The sequence below is a fragment of the Scyliorhinus torazame genome, chromosome 5 (genome assembly GCF_047496885.1).
Source record: "Scyliorhinus torazame isolate Kashiwa2021f chromosome 5, sScyTor2.1, whole genome shotgun sequence".
Taxonomy (NCBI): domain Eukaryota; kingdom Metazoa; phylum Chordata; class Chondrichthyes; order Carcharhiniformes; family Scyliorhinidae; genus Scyliorhinus; species Scyliorhinus torazame.
Window position 1 is genome coordinate 118,721,216 of NC_092711.1, and position 20,206 is coordinate 118,741,421.

General features: G+C 47.4%; 1 protein-coding gene and 3 long non-coding RNA genes across 7 annotated transcripts; 2 read left to right on the forward strand and 2 right to left on the reverse strand.

The window, feature by feature from the left end:
- Positions 1-627: 627 nt before the first annotated feature.
- On the reverse strand, positions 628-5,854 carry LOC140419614 (uncharacterized). The gene is made up of 2 exons (XR_011945902.1): positions 5,800-5,854; positions 628-2,116 (listed from the first exon to the last, which is right to left on the reverse strand). It is a non-coding gene; the product is annotated as an uncharacterized lncRNA (long non-coding RNA).
- LOC140419605 (uncharacterized) lies at positions 5,678-12,930 on the forward strand. Of its 3 annotated transcripts, none has more exons than XM_072503528.1 (3): positions 5,678-5,700; positions 8,891-9,011; positions 10,979-12,930. In XM_072503528.1, exon 3 carries the CDS (start codon positions 11,082-11,084, stop codon positions 12,201-12,203), a length of 1,122 nt encoding a protein of 373 aa, XP_072359629.1. In that variant the 5' UTR covers positions 5,678-5,700; positions 8,891-9,011; positions 10,979-11,081; the 3' UTR covers positions 12,204-12,930. The 3 variants fall into 3 exon arrangements, with proteins under 3 accessions (XP_072359629.1, XP_072359626.1, XP_072359628.1); XM_072503525.1 differs by lacking the exon at positions 5,678-5,700 and adding an exon at positions 6,146-6,444; XM_072503527.1 differs by lacking the exon at positions 5,678-5,700 and adding an exon at positions 6,146-6,432.
- LOC140419613 (uncharacterized) lies at positions 6,463-17,980 on the reverse strand. 2 transcript variants are annotated; one of them, XR_011945900.1, is made up of 3 exons: positions 17,445-17,980; positions 14,174-14,282; positions 6,463-6,831 (listed from the first exon to the last, which is right to left on the reverse strand). It is a non-coding gene; the product is annotated as an uncharacterized lncRNA (long non-coding RNA). The 2 variants fall into 2 exon arrangements; XR_011945901.1 differs by lacking the exon at positions 6,463-6,831 and adding an exon at positions 12,212-12,523.
- LOC140419615 (uncharacterized) lies at positions 17,979-20,126 on the forward strand. The gene is made up of 2 exons (XR_011945903.1): positions 17,979-18,330; positions 18,471-20,126. It is a non-coding gene; the product is annotated as an uncharacterized lncRNA (long non-coding RNA).
- The last annotated feature ends 80 nt before the right edge of the window (positions 20,127-20,206 follow it).

Genomic DNA, 20,206 nt, shown 5'->3' on the forward strand with positions numbered 1-20,206 from the left:
CTTTTTGTATTTTGTTCTTGATATTTTGTGAAAATTTGAATAAAAATTATTTTTTGAAAAAAGAAACTCATCCTGGGGTCAAATCTGACACGGAGATTGTGCAGAGTGTGGATCAGCCTCAGGCATTCCCAGGGAGAGGGATGGACCCGGGAGTTAGGGAACAAAATTTCTAATGGTGACTGAAGACAATGGCTTTGATCTCCCCAATTTTTAATTGGAGGAAATTTATGCTCATCCAGTATTGGATGTGGGATAAGCAGTTTGATAATTTAGTAACAGTGGAGGAATGGAGAGGGATGGTGGTGAGGTAGAGCTGGGTGTTGTCAGTGTATATGTAAAAACTAACACGGTGCATTTGGATGATGTCACCTCGGGGCAGCGTGGAGATGGGAAATAGGAAGGACCGAGGATAGATCCTGGGGGACACCGAGTACAAGGACTTGGAGAGGAAAGAGAGGTTTTGATCTGGTAGTTTGCAATGATGGTGGGGTTAAATATTGTTTTAGGATGGGTGATGATGGTGCATTTAAAGATGAGCGACAGGACGAAGAGACAGAACTATGAACAATATCACACAACATGGAGATGTTGAATGGTCAGCAGTTTTGTGAGAATGTGGATAAATAGTAATAATCAAACAATCTTTATTAGTGTCACAAGTAGGCTTACATTAACACTGCAATGAAGTACCTGTGAAAAGCCCCTCGTTGCCACACTCCGGCGCCTGTCCGGGTACACAGAGGGAGAATTCAGAATGTCCAATTCACCCAACAGCACATCTTTCGGGACTTGTGGGAGGAAACCGGAGAAAACCCACGCAGACACGGGGAGAACATGCAGACTCCGCACAGACAGTGACCCAAGCTAGGAATCGAACCTGGGACCCTGGCGCAGGAGGTAGGTCTAATGGACAAGATGAGCTCTGATGAAGATAGAGGGCAGGAGAGAAACTGGAGAAAGAGGAGTTCAGAGCTCAGACCAGGTGGAATTTTCGAGACAGTTTGGCCCAGTGGAAGAAAGGAAAGCAGCAGAGGCAGCTGATCCGATTGTCTCAATCTCAGTGAGAAAGAAGCTTCATGAACTCCACACACTTGAGGTGAGGATGGAGGAGACGGGGGAGAGGGAGAGACCTTCAAACAGAACTAACTTGTGATGGGATGTTAAAAGATTCAACACACTTGTGTTAAATAATTGACTTTTATCCAGAATATTATCCCTTATAACTGGGTTAGCATTTATAAATATGAGTCAAACCCGAGTCCAATGAACATGGTTCAGTCCTGGATGTGATTAACAGCAACATCCAATCACAGCAGTTACTTGTGAACCCGCTGGTGTCTCAGCAGGTTGCCTGAGTGAATGAATCCCTTTCCACACTGGGAGCAGGTGAATGGCCTCTCCCCAGTGTGAGTCCGCTGGTGTAGAGTGAGTTGAGATGATCGTCTGAACTCAGTCCCACAGTCGGAGCATCTGAATGGTTTCTTGTCAGTGTGAACACGTTGACACCAGTTCCCCGGAACTTTTAAAGCACATCCCACAGTCGAGGCATTTAAAAGGTCTCTCATCATTGTGAATCTGCTGGTGTGTTAGCAGTTGGGATGAATGAGTGAATCCCTTCCCACACTCAGGGCAGCTGAAAGGCCTTTCCCCAGTGTGAACTCGCTGGTGCATCAACAGGCTGTATGACTGAGTGAATCCACGCCCACACTCGGGGCAGGTGAAAGGCCTTTCCCCAGTGTGAACTCGCTGGTGCATCAACAGGCTGTATGACTGAGTGAATCCACGCCCACACTCGGGGCAGGTGACAGGCCTCTCCCCAGTGTGAATGTGTCGCTGGGTTGCCAGGTCAGATGGGTAATTTAACGCCTTGCCAGTCCCCACATTTCCATGGTTTCTCCCGGCTGTGACTGCGCTTGTGCTTTGACAGACCAGATAATCGGCTGAAACTTTGTCCACACACAGAACATGTGTCCGGTTTCTCCCGACTGTGAACTGTGCTTTTTCCTTCCATGTTCAAAATCTGATGATATTCAGGTTCTGATCAGTTATACAAGTCAGATTTTGATGTGGTGCTTGGTTGAAGTTTCCCAATTGCACATCCTTCCCTGCTGATACCCTGTGGAATTGAGTTGAAACAGAAAAAAGGGAGTGAGAGAGATCCCACAAACACAAACGCAGGTTGGGAAATTGAGCTGAATGAATCTGGTAACTTGTGGGGCCGGCACTGGGAAAAAGTGACCACGAAAACTGTTGAACCTTTTGTGAAAAGTGAACCAGTTTGTTAATGCCCTTCAGGGAAGGGAACCTGCCCCCCGGCCTGAGACCACACAAGGCTCGGGCCTCTGCAAGAACACAAGAAATAGGAGCAGAAGTAGACCATTCGGCCCGTCGAACCTGCTCTGCCATTGAACACGATTGTGGTTGATCTCAGTCTTCAATTCCACTTTCCCGTTAGCTCTCTGTCCTTTGACTTCCTGAGAGACCAAAAATCTCACCATCTCAGCCTTCAATATATTCAATGATGGTCACAGTTACTTTATTGCAGTATTAATGTAAGCCTACTTGTGACAATAATGATTATTATCATCCATAACCCTCTGGACTAGAGAATGTTATGTGAGAAACAGAGTGAGAGAGAAAGAGAGAATCAAAATGATTAATGGAAAGGGAGAGAGAGTGAGAATGGAGTGAGGGTAACAGGAAGCAATGGACCAGCAACTGAATCACAATTTGACAAAATCTCCTGAACCCTTAACCTCCACCATCTGGGTGGACCAGGACAGCAGATGTATGTGAACATCACCACTTGAAAGTTCCTTTCCAAGACACACACTGTCAGAACTTGTCCGACATCCAGTGCTGGATGAACAGAACCGTCCTCCATTTAAATATTGACAAGACTGAACCCATTCCCTTTCATACCCGCTACAAACTCCACTCCCTTGTCACCAATTCCATCCCTGTCTAATGTCTGAGGCTGACTGTTCACAACCTTGGTGAAACATTTCACCCCAGATGAGCTCTTGACCACAGATCCACATCATCACCAAGATTGCCGACTTCCACCTCAGGAACACAGCTCGACTCCACCTTAGTCTCTGTTCATCTGCTGCAGAAACCATCATCCATTCTTCTGTTACCACTTAACCAAATTATTCCAACGCATTCGCAGCGACTCCAACATTAAACAACACCCTCCAAAGCTCAGCTACCCATGTGCTTACTCACACCAGCCCCTGTGCCCACTGATCGACAAACGTTTCCTTTTAAAAGGCACAAAAAATTTAAATTTCTCATTGTTTTACTCCATGGTAGTGATCATCCTGATCACTGTAATCTCCTCCACACACACCCCTTTGAGATCTCTGCACTCATTTAATTCCAGCCATTTCAGTATTCCCGATTTTAATCTCTTCCCCCATTACTGTGTTCCCAAGGCCTCAATTTCCTCATTAAAACTCTCCGACTCACTTTCCTCCGTTAAGATTCTCCTTAAAAGCTAATATCTCCTCATGTGGCTCAGTGTCAATTGTTATTTTGTAACGTTTCTCTGAAAGTCTTCAAAGTTTTAAGACCATAAGACATAGGAGCGGAAGTACGGCCATTCGGCCCACGAGTCCACTCCACCATTGAATCATGGCTGATTTCAACTCCATTTACCCGCTCTCTCTCCATAGCCCTCAATTCCTCGAGAAATCAAGAATTTATCAACTTCTGTCTGAAAGACACTCAACATCCCGGCCTCCACCGCCCTCTGTGGCAATGAATTCCACAGAGCCACCACTCTCTGGCTGAAGAGATTTCTCCTCATCTCTGTTCTAATGTGACTCCCTTTTATTCTAAGGCTGCGCCCCCGGGTCCTAGTCTCTCCTGCTAATGGAATCAACTTCCCTACGTCCACCCTATCTAAGCCATTCATTATCTTGTAAGTTTCTATTGGATCTCCCTTCAACCTCCTAAACTCCAATGAATATAGTCCCAGGATCCTCAGACGTTCATCGTATGTTAAGCCTACCATTCCTGGGATCATCCGTGTGAATCTCCGCTGGACCCGCTCCAGTGCCAGTATGTTCTTCCTGAAGTGTGGGGCCCAAAATTGCTCGCAGTATTCTAAATGGGGCCTAACTAGTGCTTTATAAAGCTTCAGAAGTACATCCCTGCTTCTATGTTCCAAGCCTCTTGAGATAAATGACAACATTGCATTTTCTTTCTTAATTACGGACTCAACCTGCAAGTTTACCTTTACAGAATCCTGGACTAGGACTCCCAAGTCCCTTTGCACTTCAGCATTATGAAATTTGTCACTGTTTAGAAAATAGTCCATGCCTCTATTCTTTTTTCCAAAGTGCAAGACCTCTCACTTGCCCACGTTGAATTTCATCAGCCATTTCTTGGACCACTCTCCTAAACTGTCTAAATCTTTCTGCAGCCTCCCCACCTCCTCAATACTACCTGCCCCTCCACCTATCTTTGTATCATCGGCAAACTTAGCCAGAATGCCCCCAGTCCCGTCATCTAGATCGTTAATATATAAAGAGAACAGTTGTGGCCCCAACACTGAACCCTGCGGGATACCACTCGTCACCGGTTGCCATTCCGAAAAAGAACCTTTTATCCCAACTCTCTGCCTTCTGCCTGACAGCCAATCGTCAATCCATGTTAGTACCTTGCCTCAAATACCATGGGCCCTTATTTTACTCAGCAGTCTCCCGTGAGGAACCTTATCAAAGGCCTTTTGGAAGTCAAGATAGATAACATCCATTGGCTCTCCTTGGTCTAACCTATTTGTTATCTCTTCAAAGAACTCTAACCGGTTTGTCAGGCACGACCTCCTCTTACTAAATCCATGCTATGATGTGGAGATGCCGGCGTTGGACTGGGGTGAGCACAGTACGAAGTCTTAGAACACCAGGTTAAAGTCCAGCAGGTTTGTTTCGATGTCACTTTAACCTGGTGTTGTAAGACTTCGTACTAAATCCATGCTGACTTGTCCTAATCCGACCCTGCACTTCCAAGAATTTAGAAATCTCATCCTTAACAATGGATTCTAGAATCTTGCCAACAACCACGGTTAGGCTAATTGGCCTATAATTTTCCATTCCATTCAAGTCACAATATAAATTTGAATTATTGTCACTGCCCTGGACATATATTCTGCCCCATAAATAGGAATTTGTAACTCAGAGTGAAGCAGTTTGCTGGACATTCTGTCATGAAGAACCGTTTCAAAAATGTTGCCCCCAACAATGATGGCGACTGAGCCTGCGCTCTGCTGCTCGTGCCCCAATAAAGATGATGTGGAGAAGCCGGCGTTGGACTGGGGTGAGCACAGTAAGAAGTCTTACAACACCAGGTTCAAGTCCAACAGGTTTGTTTCAAACACTAGCTTTTGGAGCACTGCTTCTTCCTCAGGTGAATGAACCATCCTCATTCACCCGAGTAGTGCTCCAAAAGCTAGTGTTTGAAACAAACTTGCTGGACTTTAACCTGGTGTTGTAAGACTTCTTACTGTGCCCAATAACGATGGTGGGTCCGCATGCGCATTGCTGCTAGTGATCCAAAGGATGCCGAGGGCGCAGACCCACTGCTGCCGCAAACCCAATATTGAGACGGCGCATGCGCACGTCTGCCAGAGCCAAATAAAGATGGCGTTTGCTTAATCTTGTTTGTAACAAAGCTGCAGCTCCCGCTCAGATACCGGTAGGTTATTTTTCCGGATTTCTGGTCTATATAACATGTACACGAAGCGTGCCTGACAACCCTCCTGATTCATCTCTCCCTCCGTCCCGCCATTCCCACCTTCACGGATTGTGGATCCGAGAAAGAACCTTTTTCTGCGTCGCCATTTATCACATTGCGCATGCTTCACTCAGCCCATTCGCGCTGATTGGTTGGAGGACCAGTCGCTCCCGACCGGTCCTCCGGATCTGTCCACTCTTCGCCTATTGGTTCGGTGCTGCCGTCAATCACTCCGCGCATTGTGATGTGTCAGGTGAGAGGTTAGTGTCGAGGGGCGGGGTTTACAAACCCCAGTGGGGCCCCAGAGCCGAACAATGAACATTCTGCACTCTCACTGTCCACCACTTCCGGCTTCTCTCCACAAACAACGTCACAGAGACCAGGGGGAGACACTGACCCAGTGACAATGTCACTTCATTAGAGGAAAAGACTAATGGCACCCCTCCTGTTCAAAAAGGCGGAAAATAGTTAGTTTAATGCCTGTTGTTGGGAAACTGTTGGAATCCATTATTGAGGAAGTAGTAACTGGACATTTGGAAAGTCAAACCGCAATCCATCAGTCAGCGTGGTTTGGTGAAGTGTTTGACTCACTTGTTGGAGTTCTTGGAAGATGTAACAGGCCAGGTGGATAATGGGGGTCCTGTGGATGTATTTGGACTTCCAGAATACAGTTGATAAGGTGTCACACAAAAGGTAATAAACAAGGTAAGATCCCACGGGGTTTAGAGGTAATATATTAGCTTGGATTGAGGATTGGCTAACCAACAGACAGCAGAGAGTGGGGTTAGATTATATTAGATTTATTGACACATATCTTGAGGAAAAACATTTTTACCCAGAGGGTGGTGAGGGTCTGGAATGCACTGCTGAGGAGGGTGGTAGAGACGACTTGCCTCACATCCTCTTAAAAGTACCTGGATGAAGACTGGCACATCATAACATTCAAGGCTATAGGCCAAGTGCTGGCAAATGGGATTAGGTAGGTGGGTCAGGTTTTGATGCAAACTCTATGGATCGAAGTGCCTCTTCTGCACTTTTGCTGACAATACAAAGTTCGGTGGCATCGTAGACAGCCTTGATGACAGCATAAAACTGTAAGAAGATAATGATAATATTAATAATAATAATTGCTTATTGTCACAAGTCGGCTTCAATGAAGTTACTGTGAAAAGCCCCTAGTCACCACATTCCGGCGGCTGTTCGGGGAGGCCGCTGCAGGAATTGAACCTGCGTTGCTGGCATTGTTCTGCATTACAAGCCAGCTATTTAGCCCACTGTGCTAAACCAGCCCCTATTGACAGATATTGACAGACAAGGTGAATGGCCAAGATTGTGGCAATGTAAACATGTGTGAGGTTATCTGTTTTGAACCAAAAAAAGGTTAGAGCTGAGTACTTTCTAAATGGAAAGAGGTTAAGTACAGTGGGTGTCCAAAGAGACTTGGGGTTCATGGATAGAATCTACAGCACGCAAACAGGCCCAAACTGGTCCATGCTAACCAAAAGGTCCATCTAAGCTAACCCAATATCCCTCTGAACCTTTCCTATCCATGTATCTGTCCAAATGCCTTTTCAATGTTGCCAATGCCCCTGCCTCAACCACTTCCTCCGGCAGCTCATTCCACATACGTACCACCCTCTGTGTAAAACCGTTGCTCCTTTGGTTCCCATTAATTCTTTTCCCTCTTAACTTAAACCAAAGTCCTTTAGTTCTCGATTCCCCAACCCTGAGAAAAAGACTGAGAGCATTCACCCTATCCATGCCTCTCATGATCTTACACATCTCGATAAGATCACCCCTCAGTCTCCTACGCTCCAAAGAAACAGGTCCTGGCCTGTCCAATCTCTCCCTCTAACTCAGTCCCTTGAGTCCTGGCAACATCCTTGTAAATCTCTTCTTCACTCTCTCCAGTTTAATAGCATCTTTCCTATAGCAAAGCAACCAAAACTGAACACAATACTCCAGGTGCGACCTCACCAACGTCCTGTACAACTGCAACATAACTTCCCAACTTCTATACTCAATGCCCTGACTGATGAAGGCCAAAAGTCTTCTTCACTGCCCTATCTACCTGTGACTCCACCTTTAGAGAACCGTGCACCTGAACTCCAAGGTCCCTCTGTTCCACGATATTCCCTCAGGCCCTACCATTCACTGTGAAAGTCCTACCTTGATTTGACTTTCTGAAATGCAACTCCTCACACTTACTGTATTGAACTCCATTTGCCATTTCTCGGCCCACTTCCCCAGTTGATCAAGAAATAGCTGCAATTTTGATAACCTTCCTCACTGTCTACAATACCACCTATTTTAGTGTCATCTGCAAACTTACTGATCATGCCTTGTACATTCTCATCCAAATCATTGATATAGATAACATTCAGCAATCTCCTAGTTACTAATCTCCTTGTTACTAATCTCCTAGTTACTCCCCGACTTAGTTAATTACTCTGATGTCACGTTTCAGTTTTTGCCCCCAGTCCAGATACCCAACAGGTAAGTTATTTATACTTACTGATGGCAGCACGGTGGCGCAGTGAGTAGCACTGCAGTCTCACGGCGCTGAAGTCCTAGGTTCGATCCTGGCTGTGGAGTTAGCATATTCTCCCCGTGATTGCGTGGGTTTTGCCCCCACAACCCAAGAAGATGTGCAGGGTAGGTGGATTGGCCATGCTAAATTGCCACTTAATTGGAAAAATGAATTGGGTACTCTAAATTTAAAAAAAATAATAATAATTATACTTACTGTTCCGAAGCTCCTCCTCCCCGGATTCGCCCCAACTCCGCTCCCTGCTGACTAGGCTGTGAATCGCTAAGGTAAGTTATTTATATTTACTGTTCCGAAGCTCCTCCTCCCTGGATTCGCACCAACTCCGCTCCCTGCATTGGTGAGATTCACACCTGGCTGTCTGGAAAATCGTTCGGACAGTATCTGATCCTAAGGTCACTAAGGTAATGAGTGCTTTTGCTTCCCAATTGGCCGAGGAAGGCAGTGTGTTACAAGGATGGATGTGTTGACTGATTAATGGCTGGAGGATGGGGGCAGGTCATGTGATCAAATCTCCAGGAATACATTTAATCAAAGTTGGTGAGGAGAGAATGTTGTGAATTTCTATCCTAGACTGACAGTGAGGTTTCTGTAAATTTACAGGATACTGGAAGTGGAAGCTGAACAGACGGGAAACACAAGCCAAACGTCACATTGCAATCTGACAGTCACTTGATTCATCAGAACCTGAATTTCAGCAGCATCTGGGTGTGGAAGGTTAAAGGTTTGTCTGTTCTGTCTGTGAGGGAAGATTTCAGGTCTCAGTGTGACTGGAAAAGCCCCGAGATTCACAAACCCTGGTTAGACCAAACCTGGAGAACTGTGTTCACTTCTGGGCAACAAACCCGAGGAAGTAGAATGGCCTCGGAGGGAGAGTAGCACAGATTTACCTGAGTGATATCTGAACACCCCGGGGTGTTAAATTACAAAATTAGATTACACAAAGGAGTCAGCACAGAGAAGGGCATTCGGCCCATTGAGTCCATGCTAGCTCTCTGGAGCAATCCAGTCAGTGCCATTCTCCTGCTCTATCCCTGTATCCTCGCAGGATTATTTCCCTCAGATGTCTATCCAATTTCCTTTTGAAATCAAATCATTCATTGTGTCTATTTTCAAACTCCCTCATAGGCAGCAAGTTTTAGGTCATTGCCACTCACTGTGTAAAAACATAAATCTCATATCACCTCATATCTCCTGTACCTTTTACATACAAACTAGGAACAGGCCACTCGGCCCCTCGAGCCTGCTCAGCATTCGATAAGATTGCGGCTGATCTCATTCTAACCTCAACTCCACATTCCTGCCTACCCCTGATGACCTTTCACCCCCTTGCTCATCAAGAATCTATCCAGCTCTGTCTTAAAAATATTCAAGGACTCTGCTTCCGCTGCCTTTTAAGGAGCGAGTTCCAAAGTCTTACAGCCCTCAAGAGAATAAAAAATACTCATCTCCATCTGAAATGGGTGATCCCTTATTTTCCACAGTGATGCCTGCGTTCTCGATTCTCCCACAAAAGGAAACATCCTCTCCACATCCACCCTGTCAAAACCCCTCAGGAGCTTGTATCGTTCAATCCAGGTTTTACCCCAAACTTTAAATTTGTCTGTAAATCCCGGCTGCTTGTACGATCATTGAATGGAAACAGAATTTCTTCGTCCACCCGATGGAAACCTCGTGTCATCTTGTGGACCTGAATCAAATCTCCCCTCAACCTCCTTTGCTGGAACCATTCTGGTAAATCTCCTCTGCACCTTCTCCAAGAACCTTCCCATCCTTCCTGAAGCGTGGTGACCAGAGCTTTATAAAGATTCATAAGAATTCCTACAGTGCAGAATCATAGACTTAATAGTGCAGTGGGAGGCCATTCGGCCCAAGGGTTTGCACCGGCCCTTGGAAAGAGCACCCTACTTAGGTTTAAACCCACGCCTCCACCTTGTCCCCGTAACCCAGTAACCCCAACTAACCTTTGGGGCAATTTATCATGGCCAATCCACCGAACCTGCACATCTTTGGACTGTGTGAGGAAACCGGAGCACCCGGAGGAAATCTATGCAGACACGTGGAGAAAATGCAAACTCCACAGAGGCAGTCACCCGAGACTAGAATTGAATCCAGGACCCTGGAGCTGTGAGGCAGCAGTGCTAACCACTGTGCCACCCCATAGCCCCATCTAACCTGCACATCCCTGGACACTAAGGGGCAATTTATCAAGGCCAATCCACCTAATTTGCCCGTCTTTGGACTGCGGGGGGAAACCGGAGCACCGGGTGGAAACCTACGCAGACACGGGGAGAAAGTGCAAACTCCACAGGCACACAGTCACCAAGGTCGGAATTGAACCCAGGTCCCTGGCACTGTGAGGCAGCAGTGCTAATCACTGTGCCACTGGAAGCCTAGCTACCCTGTTTCGGTATCAATATTTCTAATTATGAAGCCCAAGATCGAATTTGCTTTGCCAACTACTCTCTTAATATGACTTGTAGATATACAAAATCCCTCTTCGCCTCTTTCTCTCTCCTCCTAAAGAGGTCAGTTGGGTTTTTATGACAATCCAGAAGTTTTCATGGTCACTTTTTCCCAGTGCCGGCCCCACAAATGACCAGATTCATTTAGCTCAATTTCACAACCTGCCTTTGTGTTTCTGTGGGTTCTCTCTCACTCCCTATTTTCTGTTTTAAATCATTTTCACAGGGTGTTCGAAGGGGAGGCTTCAAAGTCTGGAAACTCAAGCATCACATCAGGATCTGACAGAGTCCTCAATTTATCATATCCTGAATATCAGCGGATTTTGAACATGGAAGGAAAAAGCATCGTTCACAGTGGTGAGAAACCGTACACGTGTTGTGTGTATGGACGAGGATTTGCTCGATCATCAGGCCTCACAAGCCACAAATGCAGTCACACTGAGGAGAAACTGTGGAAATGTGCGAACTGTGGGAAAGGATTCACATCCCCATCCAAGCTGGAAACTCATCGACGTATTCACACTGGGGTGAGACCATTCACCTGCTCCAAGTGTGGGAAGGGATTCACTCGGTCATCCACTCTGTATAGACACCAGCAGGTTCACACTGGGGAGAGACCATTCACCTGCTCCGAGTGTGGGAAGGGATTCACTGAGTCATCCACTCTGTCCAGACACCAGCGAATTCACACTGGGGAGAGACCATTCACCTGCTCCAAGTGTGGGAAGGGATTCACTGAGTCATCGGCCCTGCGGAAACACCAGCGAATTCACACTGGCGAGAGACCATTCACCTGTTCCAAGTGTGGGAAGGGATTCACTGAGTCATCAGCCCTGCGGAAACACCAGCGAGTTCACACTGGGGAGAGACCATTCACCTGCCCCCAGTGTGGGAAGGGATTCACTGAGTCATCTAATCTGTCCACACACCAGCGAGTTCACACTGGGGAGAGACCATTCACCTGCTCAGAGTGTGGGAAAGGATTTACTGTTTCAACCAACCTGCTGAGACACCAGCGAGTTCACACTGATGAGAGACCGTTTCAATGTCCAGACTGCGGGAAGTGCTATAAAAGTTCTGGGGATCTGATGAGCCATCAACACGTTCACACTGACGAGAGACCGTTCAGGTGCTCTCACTGCGGGACTCGGTTTAGGCGATCATCTAACCTCACTGTACATCAGCGCATTCACACTGGGGAGAGGCCATTCGCCTGCTCCAAGTGTGGGAAGGGATTCATTCAGTCATCCGACCTGCAGAAGCACCAGCGAGTTCACACTGGGGAAAGGCCATTCGCCTGCGCCCAATGTGGGAAGGGATTCACTCAGTCATTTAACCTCACTGTACATCAGCGAATTCACACTGGAGAGAGGCCATTCGCCTGCTCCGAGTGTGGGAAGGGATTCACCACTTCATCCCACCTGCTGAAACACCAACGAGGCCACAAGTAACCACAGTGATTGGATTTTGCTGTTAACTCACAATCAGGACTGAACCATGTTCATTTGGGTCTATTTCTGCTGATAACAAACTCCAGCCCATTTACAGGGGCTAACATTGTGGCAAAAAGTCAAATAAATTAGATTTGTGTTAAATAAGCAGTGTGTTGAAACTTTTTTATATCTCTGACACAAGTTAGTTCCTTTTGAAGTACTCTCGCTCTCCCCTGTCTCTTCCATCCTCACCTCCAACAAGAAGTGTGAGGAGCTTGTGGAGCTTCTTTGTGACTGAGATTGAGTAAATCCGATCAGCTGCCTCTGTTGCTTCGCTCCTATTGGAGGAGAAATTCTGTATTTTACAATGTATACTGAATTCTTAACTATGTTGCAAAATTATATCTGACCCTGCAGCTCAATGTACTTTCTGTGTCTTCTGCTGAGAATAGCAGCCCTCTGTGCAAAACAAATGACTCACAACCAGGTGAATCCTTCGAGACAATGGACCATTGACGAACTTTGCCAAATGCCTGCATTTTTCTGTTATCTATAACTGTTCGGCTAATGGCAAACTAAGAAACCAGCAACAACAGGAAGAGGCCCTAGTTTATGAACTAAAACCATTTATGGCATGGACAAAGATACTGAAGTAGTGACTGACTGCATGTGTAATGAATTGTGACGCGAATAGAGCTGAATGGCTGTATGTAAATGCGATTACAAACTAATTTCGCTGTTTGAATCTGTATATCAGGAATTGTCAAACTCGGGGGCGCGACCCGCGGGCGGGTGTCGGGAGGGTCATGGAGCCGTCTATCGCGCAAATCTGCGCGCAGCAGCCGGATGTTGAAAACGACGGCTGCAAGCGGCCTTCAAAATGGCAGCGAACATGTAAAAACATATGTGGCCGGACCACGTATGCGCGCCGATGACCGGGCGCGCATGCGCAGTGTGGCCGCTTTTTTTTTTAAACGGTCGCAGCTTTTTGTTTTACAAGTTCGGGGGGGGGGGTTTATTCATTTTATTCTTTTGTTTACAAGTTCGGTGGGGGGGGTTCATTTGATAAAGTTTTGCCGGAAACAAATGCAGCACTTTGGACAGATGGAGACTCCATACTTTCCGACACTGGAAAGCTTCACCTTCATCCAACAGGTTCCATTGGAGGAGCGTGTCCGAGGGCCAAAGGGACCCAAAACCATTTCCTCCATTTTTGTCAGCAGCAAACAAGGTAAGAGAAAATGGTGGGTCACGAAGATCGGCCGGCGGGCGTCGCGAATGTCGGCCGGGTTGGGTCCCGAAGGTTGGCCGGTTGGTAAAAATGGGTCCCGGAAAAAAAGTTTGAAGAACACTGCTGTATATTAACCCAATGTGAACGCGAGCTCAAGCGAGTAAGTGCACTGATAAAGACTGCGGAGTCTAAGGTCTTTCTCCCAGAGCTCTGATACAACAAACTGCTTCTTTACTCATTCAAAGGTCTGCTTGTGAATATTTTCACCCAACACCTCCCTTCCTCGAGCCCCCCGAACCCCAAACTGTCTCTAAATTTCATCCTTTCCCGTGCCCTGAACCCACATCTTTCTCTAGTTTCTCTCCCATCTCCCCTCATGCCCTCTCAGAGCTCATCTTGTCCATGAGACCCAGTTCTTGTCCATGAGACCCAGTTCCTGCTCCATTGACCCTATTCCCACTGAGCTACTGATCAGCCAACTACCCTGTGTCCATGGATATTGTCAACATTTCTCTTCAGGTACTGTCCCTCTGTCCTTCAAATCTGCCACCATCACCCCCTCCTCAATAAAACAACCCTTGACCCTGCGATCCTTACAAATTACTGCCCCATCTTCAACGTCCCTCTCCTCTCCAAACTTATTGAACATGTCACCTCCCAAATCCTTGCCCATCTTTCCCAGAACTCCCATGTTTGAGCCCTTCAATCAGGTCTCTGCCCTGTCACAGTGAAATACAAGAGACAAACCGAATCTTACCCGGAGAGAAAGACAGACAATCCGGGAGCTTGGATCCAACACGGAAATATTCATAAGACCAGAAGACAAGGGTATCAGCACAGTCATTATCGAGAGACAACAATACCTGCTGGAGACAGATAGACAACTAAACAACACAAATCACAACACCAAGTTACCTAGACCCATATACCCGAGACAGGAAGGAGCATTGGAGACAGACTGGAAGAACTCAAAGATTCCAGACACATTAACCAAAAACAGATGGAATATCTGAGGGGACAACAGGTAGATTGAAGGAAGTTCTACCTGCTCCCGAAGATACCCAAACACATGGACAGTATGAGGGGAAATACCCCCAGACAGACCCATCAGATCAGACTGTGAGAGAAAATCCTACAGATTAGCTGAAACATCAACACACTGCTCCTAGGAGTTGATGGTTTAGCGGTTCAATAAATCAAATTTGTGGATTACAATTCCCAAACCGACATTGCAAAGAGGAAAAGTCAAAGGGGACTTGGCCTTACCAAACCTCAATAATACCACTGGGCAGCAACGGCAGAAAGAGAGGGGATGGGTACAAGAACCCGACACAGATTGGGTACAAATGGAGGAGGCATCCTGTAAAGGAAGAACCCTCCGGGCCCTGGCTACAGCAGCAGTCCCATCCTCCTCAGATACACAATGAGCCCAGTGGTAGCGGCCACGCTGAGAACGTGGACCCAGTTGAGACAGCACTTCGGGATAACTAAAATGGCCCCCATCTGTGGCAATCGCAGATTTCTCCCAGCCATGCTAGATACCACCTTCAAAAGATGGAGGTGGGACAGGGGCACACTGGCGGTCAGGGACGTCTACGTAGGGCACAGACTGGCGACACTGGACGAACTGACGAGGAAGTGGAAACTAGCAAAAGGACAGGAATTGAGACACCTCCAAATAAAATACTTCCTCTGCAAAGAGACAGTAGGGTACCCCGGGGCCCCAGAAAACACACTACTAGAGGACCTGATAGGCACAAGCAGCGAGAAGGAGGTGCTGTCTATTAGAAAGCTAATGGACAGACCTCGAACACCACTGGACGAGACCAGACAAAAATGGGAGGACGAACTGGGGACAGAGGTAGGGTGGGGAATCTGAAGCGAAGCACTGAGCAGAGTGAACTCCACCTCCTAATGCGCAAGGCTAAGCCTAATGCCGCTCAAAATGGTGCACAGAGCGCACCTGACCAGAACCCGAATGAGCAGGTTCTTCCCGGAGGTGGAGGACAAATGTGAGCGGTGTCAGAGGGGCCCGGCCAACGACATCCACATGTTCTGAGCTTGCTGAGTTGTGGACAGCCTTCTCCGACGCAATGTCCAAGGTTTTGGGAGTGAGGGTGAAGTCTTTGGGGTATTGGAGCAGCCAGAGTTACACATGGGAGAGGAGGCCAACGTGCTTGCTTTCGCTTCCCTAATCGCACGCCAGAGAATCCTGCTCGGCTGACGATAGGCAGCATCACCCAAAGCTGCAGACTGGCTCATAAACCTCTCGGAATTTCTCCACCTGGAGAAAATTAAGTACACCATCCGAGGGTCAGAGGAAGGCTTCCTGGATACTGGGGGGCAGTTCGTCGGCCTGTTCCAAAATCTGTTCGAGGCCAGCAACGAGGAGTAAGCTAAGGAAAAAAAGAAAGATAGATGAGGAAACAAAGGGCGGCACAACTCTGGGGAGGGGGTGTGGGGGGGGGGGGGGGGGGGGAGGGGGTGTGGGGGGGGGGGGGGGAGAGCAGAAGGAAGGTGGGGAAACCACGAGAAGAGGAAGGGTGCTGAATGGGGGTCTGGGGGGGGCAATCGTAGACTGATCCAGAGTGCAACGAAATGTACATAGAGCTAGAGAAATGAAGGACAAAATAAACCTCTCTGTAAAATAAAGTAAGTAAATGCAGGCAAGAAAAATGTAATGTATATACACAACAACTGTTTATGAATATGAGAAAAGCCAATCAAAAGATTTTCTAAAAAAAATGTGTAATGTAGAGTAAAAACAGAAAATACGGGATGAACGCAACATGTCTGGCAGCATCATAGAATCCCTACAGTGCAGAAGGAGGCCATTAGGCCCATCACATTTGCCCAACCCTACAAAAGAGCACCCCACCCAGGTGCACTTTCCCCGCCCTCCCCGTAAACCCACTTCACCTTTGGACACTAAGGGGAAATTTGCACAGCCAATCCACAAAACCGGCACATCTTTGGACAGTGGGAGGAAACTGGAGCAACCAGAGGGAACCCACACAGACACGGGGCGAATGTGCAAACTCCACACAGTCACCCAGGGCTGAATTTGAACCCAGGTCGCTGGTGCTGTGAGGCAGCAGTGCTACCCAATGTGCCACCATTCCACATCTTTGGCGAGAGAAACCGAGTTCAAGTTTGTTGTTCCTTGTTGTAACAGTTCTGTAGAATGGTCAATGGACTCTTAAAAAAAAGTCCATTGATGTGAAATGAAGCTTTTCGACTGTGTGGCAAAATTTGGTTCCAACTCCATCTACAAGTTTGCTGACGATAAGACCATCGTGGGCCGGATCACGAATAACGATGAGTCAATACAGGAGGGAGATTGAGCACCTAGTGGAGTGGTGTAGCGACAACAATCTCTCCCTCAATGTCAGCAAAACTAAAGAGCTGGTCATTGACTTCAGGAAGCAAAGTACTGCACACACCTCTGTCAGCATCAACAGGTCCGAGGTGGAGATGGTTAGCAGTTTCAAATTCCTCGGGGTGCACATCTCCAAAAATCTGTCCTGGTCCACCCACGTTGACGCTATCACCAAGAAAGCGCAACAGCGCCTATACTTGCTCAGGAAACTAAGGAAATTCGGCATGTCCACATTAACCGTTACCAACTTTTACAGATGCACCACAGAAAGCAGCCTTTCTGGCTGCATCACAGCCTGGTATGGCAACTGCTCAGCCCAGGGCCACAAGAAACTTCAGAGAGTCGTGAACACCGCCCAGTCCATCACACAAACCTGCTTCCCATCCATTGACTCCATCTACACCTCCCGCTGCCTGGGGAAAGCAGGCCGCATAATCAAAGACCCCTCCCACCCGGCTTACTCACTCTACCAACTTCTTCCATCGAGCAGGAGATATAGAAGTCTGAGAACACGCACGAACAGACTCAAAAACAGCTTCTTCCCCGCTGTTACCAGACTCCTAAATGACCCTCTTATGGACTGACCTCATTAACACTACACCCTGTATGCTTCATCTGATGCCAGTGCTTATGTAGTTACATTGTGTACCTTGTGTTGTCCTATTACGTATTTTCTTTTCTTCCCTTTTCTTCCCATGTACTTAATGATCTGTTGAGCTGCTCGCAGAAAAATACTTTTCACTGTACCTCGGTACACAAGACAATAATCCAATCCAATCCATTCCAAGTGGAACGAAAGTGTTTTGATCACAGGTTTCACACAGGAAGATGTTTTAGTCTGTGTGAAGTTCACTCTTCATTCACACAAAGCCCGCAGTCTGATTGCCTGGAGGACCAGAGTCTACCCGGTCCTCCAAAACTCCCCATTGGTTAATACCTCTCAGGCAGGAAATGAGGTTTTGGAACCCGCGCCCAATGGGAAGGAGGCGGATAAGCGAAGGCAGCGTTAAGGGCAGTGGGTGGGAGGGGAGGCTTCACAAACACCCAGTTGAGGCCTCAAAGCTAAAGCAAGAAATTACCGCTCCCGAGTTTGCACCGAGCGGGAAGGTTTTCCTGCAGAGTCTTTCCCCAGTTAACCACCACCATCCTCATAGGGGGCAGTGTGCAGCAGGGGGCATGCGCGGTGAGCCCTGTCCACTCAGCAGGACTGACAGTGATGGATTCTGGAAACTCCTTTAACAGGGGGTTACAAGGGGAGGATTTAAACACAGCAAAGTGAAATCAAACAAGACATTAAGACCTGAGAGAGCCACTTGATTAATCTGAACCTGGATATTATTGGTCTTTGAGTGTAAGCATTGAGTTCCAGGTCAGTACCACTCTCCACGGGGGTTCACTACACCAGCAATCCACAGACACAGGCTGTGTTCTGGGGACAAGTGTTCAAATCCCATCTTGGCAATTGGTGGAGTGTAAATTCAATTAATCTGGAATTTAATGTTCATCTCGGTATTGGTGACCGTGAAATCATTGTGGTGAGTTTGTGGGAAGGGGAGAGTGTGTGGGACTGGGATTTGCACCTTTGGGAAACGAGTGCAATAATTATGCTCCGGGAACTAGAATTATCTGTTCTAAGTTTATGTCCTGGACTAATCTGTGCAAACTGGGTTTATAGGGTCACAAGGAGTGGATTGGCAGACAGGAAACTCAAATCAAACATCACATCAAGATCTGACAGTCACTCAATTCATCAGGACCTGAATATCATTGGCTTTTGAATGTGGACGGAGAAATGTTTGTCTGTTCTGTCTGTGGGAAAGATTTCAAACATCGGTGTGCCTGGGAAAGCACCAAGACGCACACACACCCGAGTGTTCCAGTGAACTGCTTGTGCAAGAGCTTTAACCGGTTACACAGCCTGAAAATAAATCACACCATTCACGGCGAGGAGAATCCGTACACGTGTTTTGTGTGTGGACGAGGTTTCAACCGTTTGTCCAACCTGGGGAGACACGAGGACACCGGCACCATGGACAAACCGTGGAAATGTGGGGACTGTGGGAAGGGATTCATATCCCCGTTTGTGCTGGACATTCATCGCCGCAGTCCCACCGGGGAAAGACCACTTGCTCCGAGTGTGGGAAGAGGTTCACTCGACTAACTCACCTCACTACACACCAACTTGTTCACTCTGACACCAGACCTTTTAAATGTTCCGACTGTGAGAAGAGCTTTAAAAGAAAAGCAAATCTGCTGACACACCAGCGAGTTCACACCGGGGAGAGGCCGTATCCCTGCTGAGTGTCGGAAGAGATTCACTCAGTTATCCAGCTTTCTGTTACACCAGCGAGTTCACACTGGGGAGAAACCATTTGCCTGCCCCAAGTGTGGGATGGCATTCACTCAGCTATGTAAACTGTTGGATCACCAGCAAGTCCACACTGGGGAGAGACCATTCACTTGTTCTGTGCATGGAAGGGATTCACTCAGTTATCAATCATGATGAGACACCAGCGCGTTCACACTGGGGAGAGACCATTCACCTGCCTGGAGTGTGGGAAGGGATTCACTCAGTCTGCCCGCCTCACTTCACACCAATGTGTTCACTCTGACACGAGACCTTTTAAATGTTCCACCTATGAGAAGAGCTTCTAAGGCAAAATGGATCTGCTGACTCACCAGCGCAGTGACACTGGAGAGAGGCCGTTCACCTGCTCCGAGAGTGGGAAGGTATTTTTTTTCTGGTTACCCCCTCCCCACATCCACTGCCAACCCCTCCTCCCCAACCCGAGACTGGAAATTCCTGCCCAAGGTAAGGGACCTTTAAAGGGGTGGCACAGTCGCACAGTGATTAGCACTGTTGCTTCACAGCGCTAGGGTCCCGGGTTCGATTCCGGTTTGGGTCACTGTCTGTGCCGTGTCTGCACGTTCTCAGCGTGTCTGCGTGGGTTACCTCCGGGTGCTCCAGCTTCCCACCACAGATCCCGAAAGATGTGCTGTTAGGTAATTTGGACATTCTGTCATGTGAGAGTACCTTTAAGAAATGGGTGTTTATAAAATAGCTGTAGTGCATGTACCTTTAATAAATGGGTGTTTATCAAATAGCTGCAGTGAAGACAGTCAGCCCAGCTCCACCCACACTCTGATTCACTGCAGCTATTTGATAAACACCCATTTCTTAAAGGTACTCTCACATGACAATTCTGAATTCTCCCTCTGTGTACCTGAACAGGCTCCGGAATGTGCTGACTAGGAGCTTTTCACAGTAACTTCATTGCAGTGTTAATGGAAGACTACTTGTGACAATAAAGATTACGATGATAAAGAAAAATGTTCTGGCAAATTTCCATCCCGCCCGCGAAGATTCTCACGTCCGGAAATATGACCCCAACAAATGGGATGAAGCCAAAT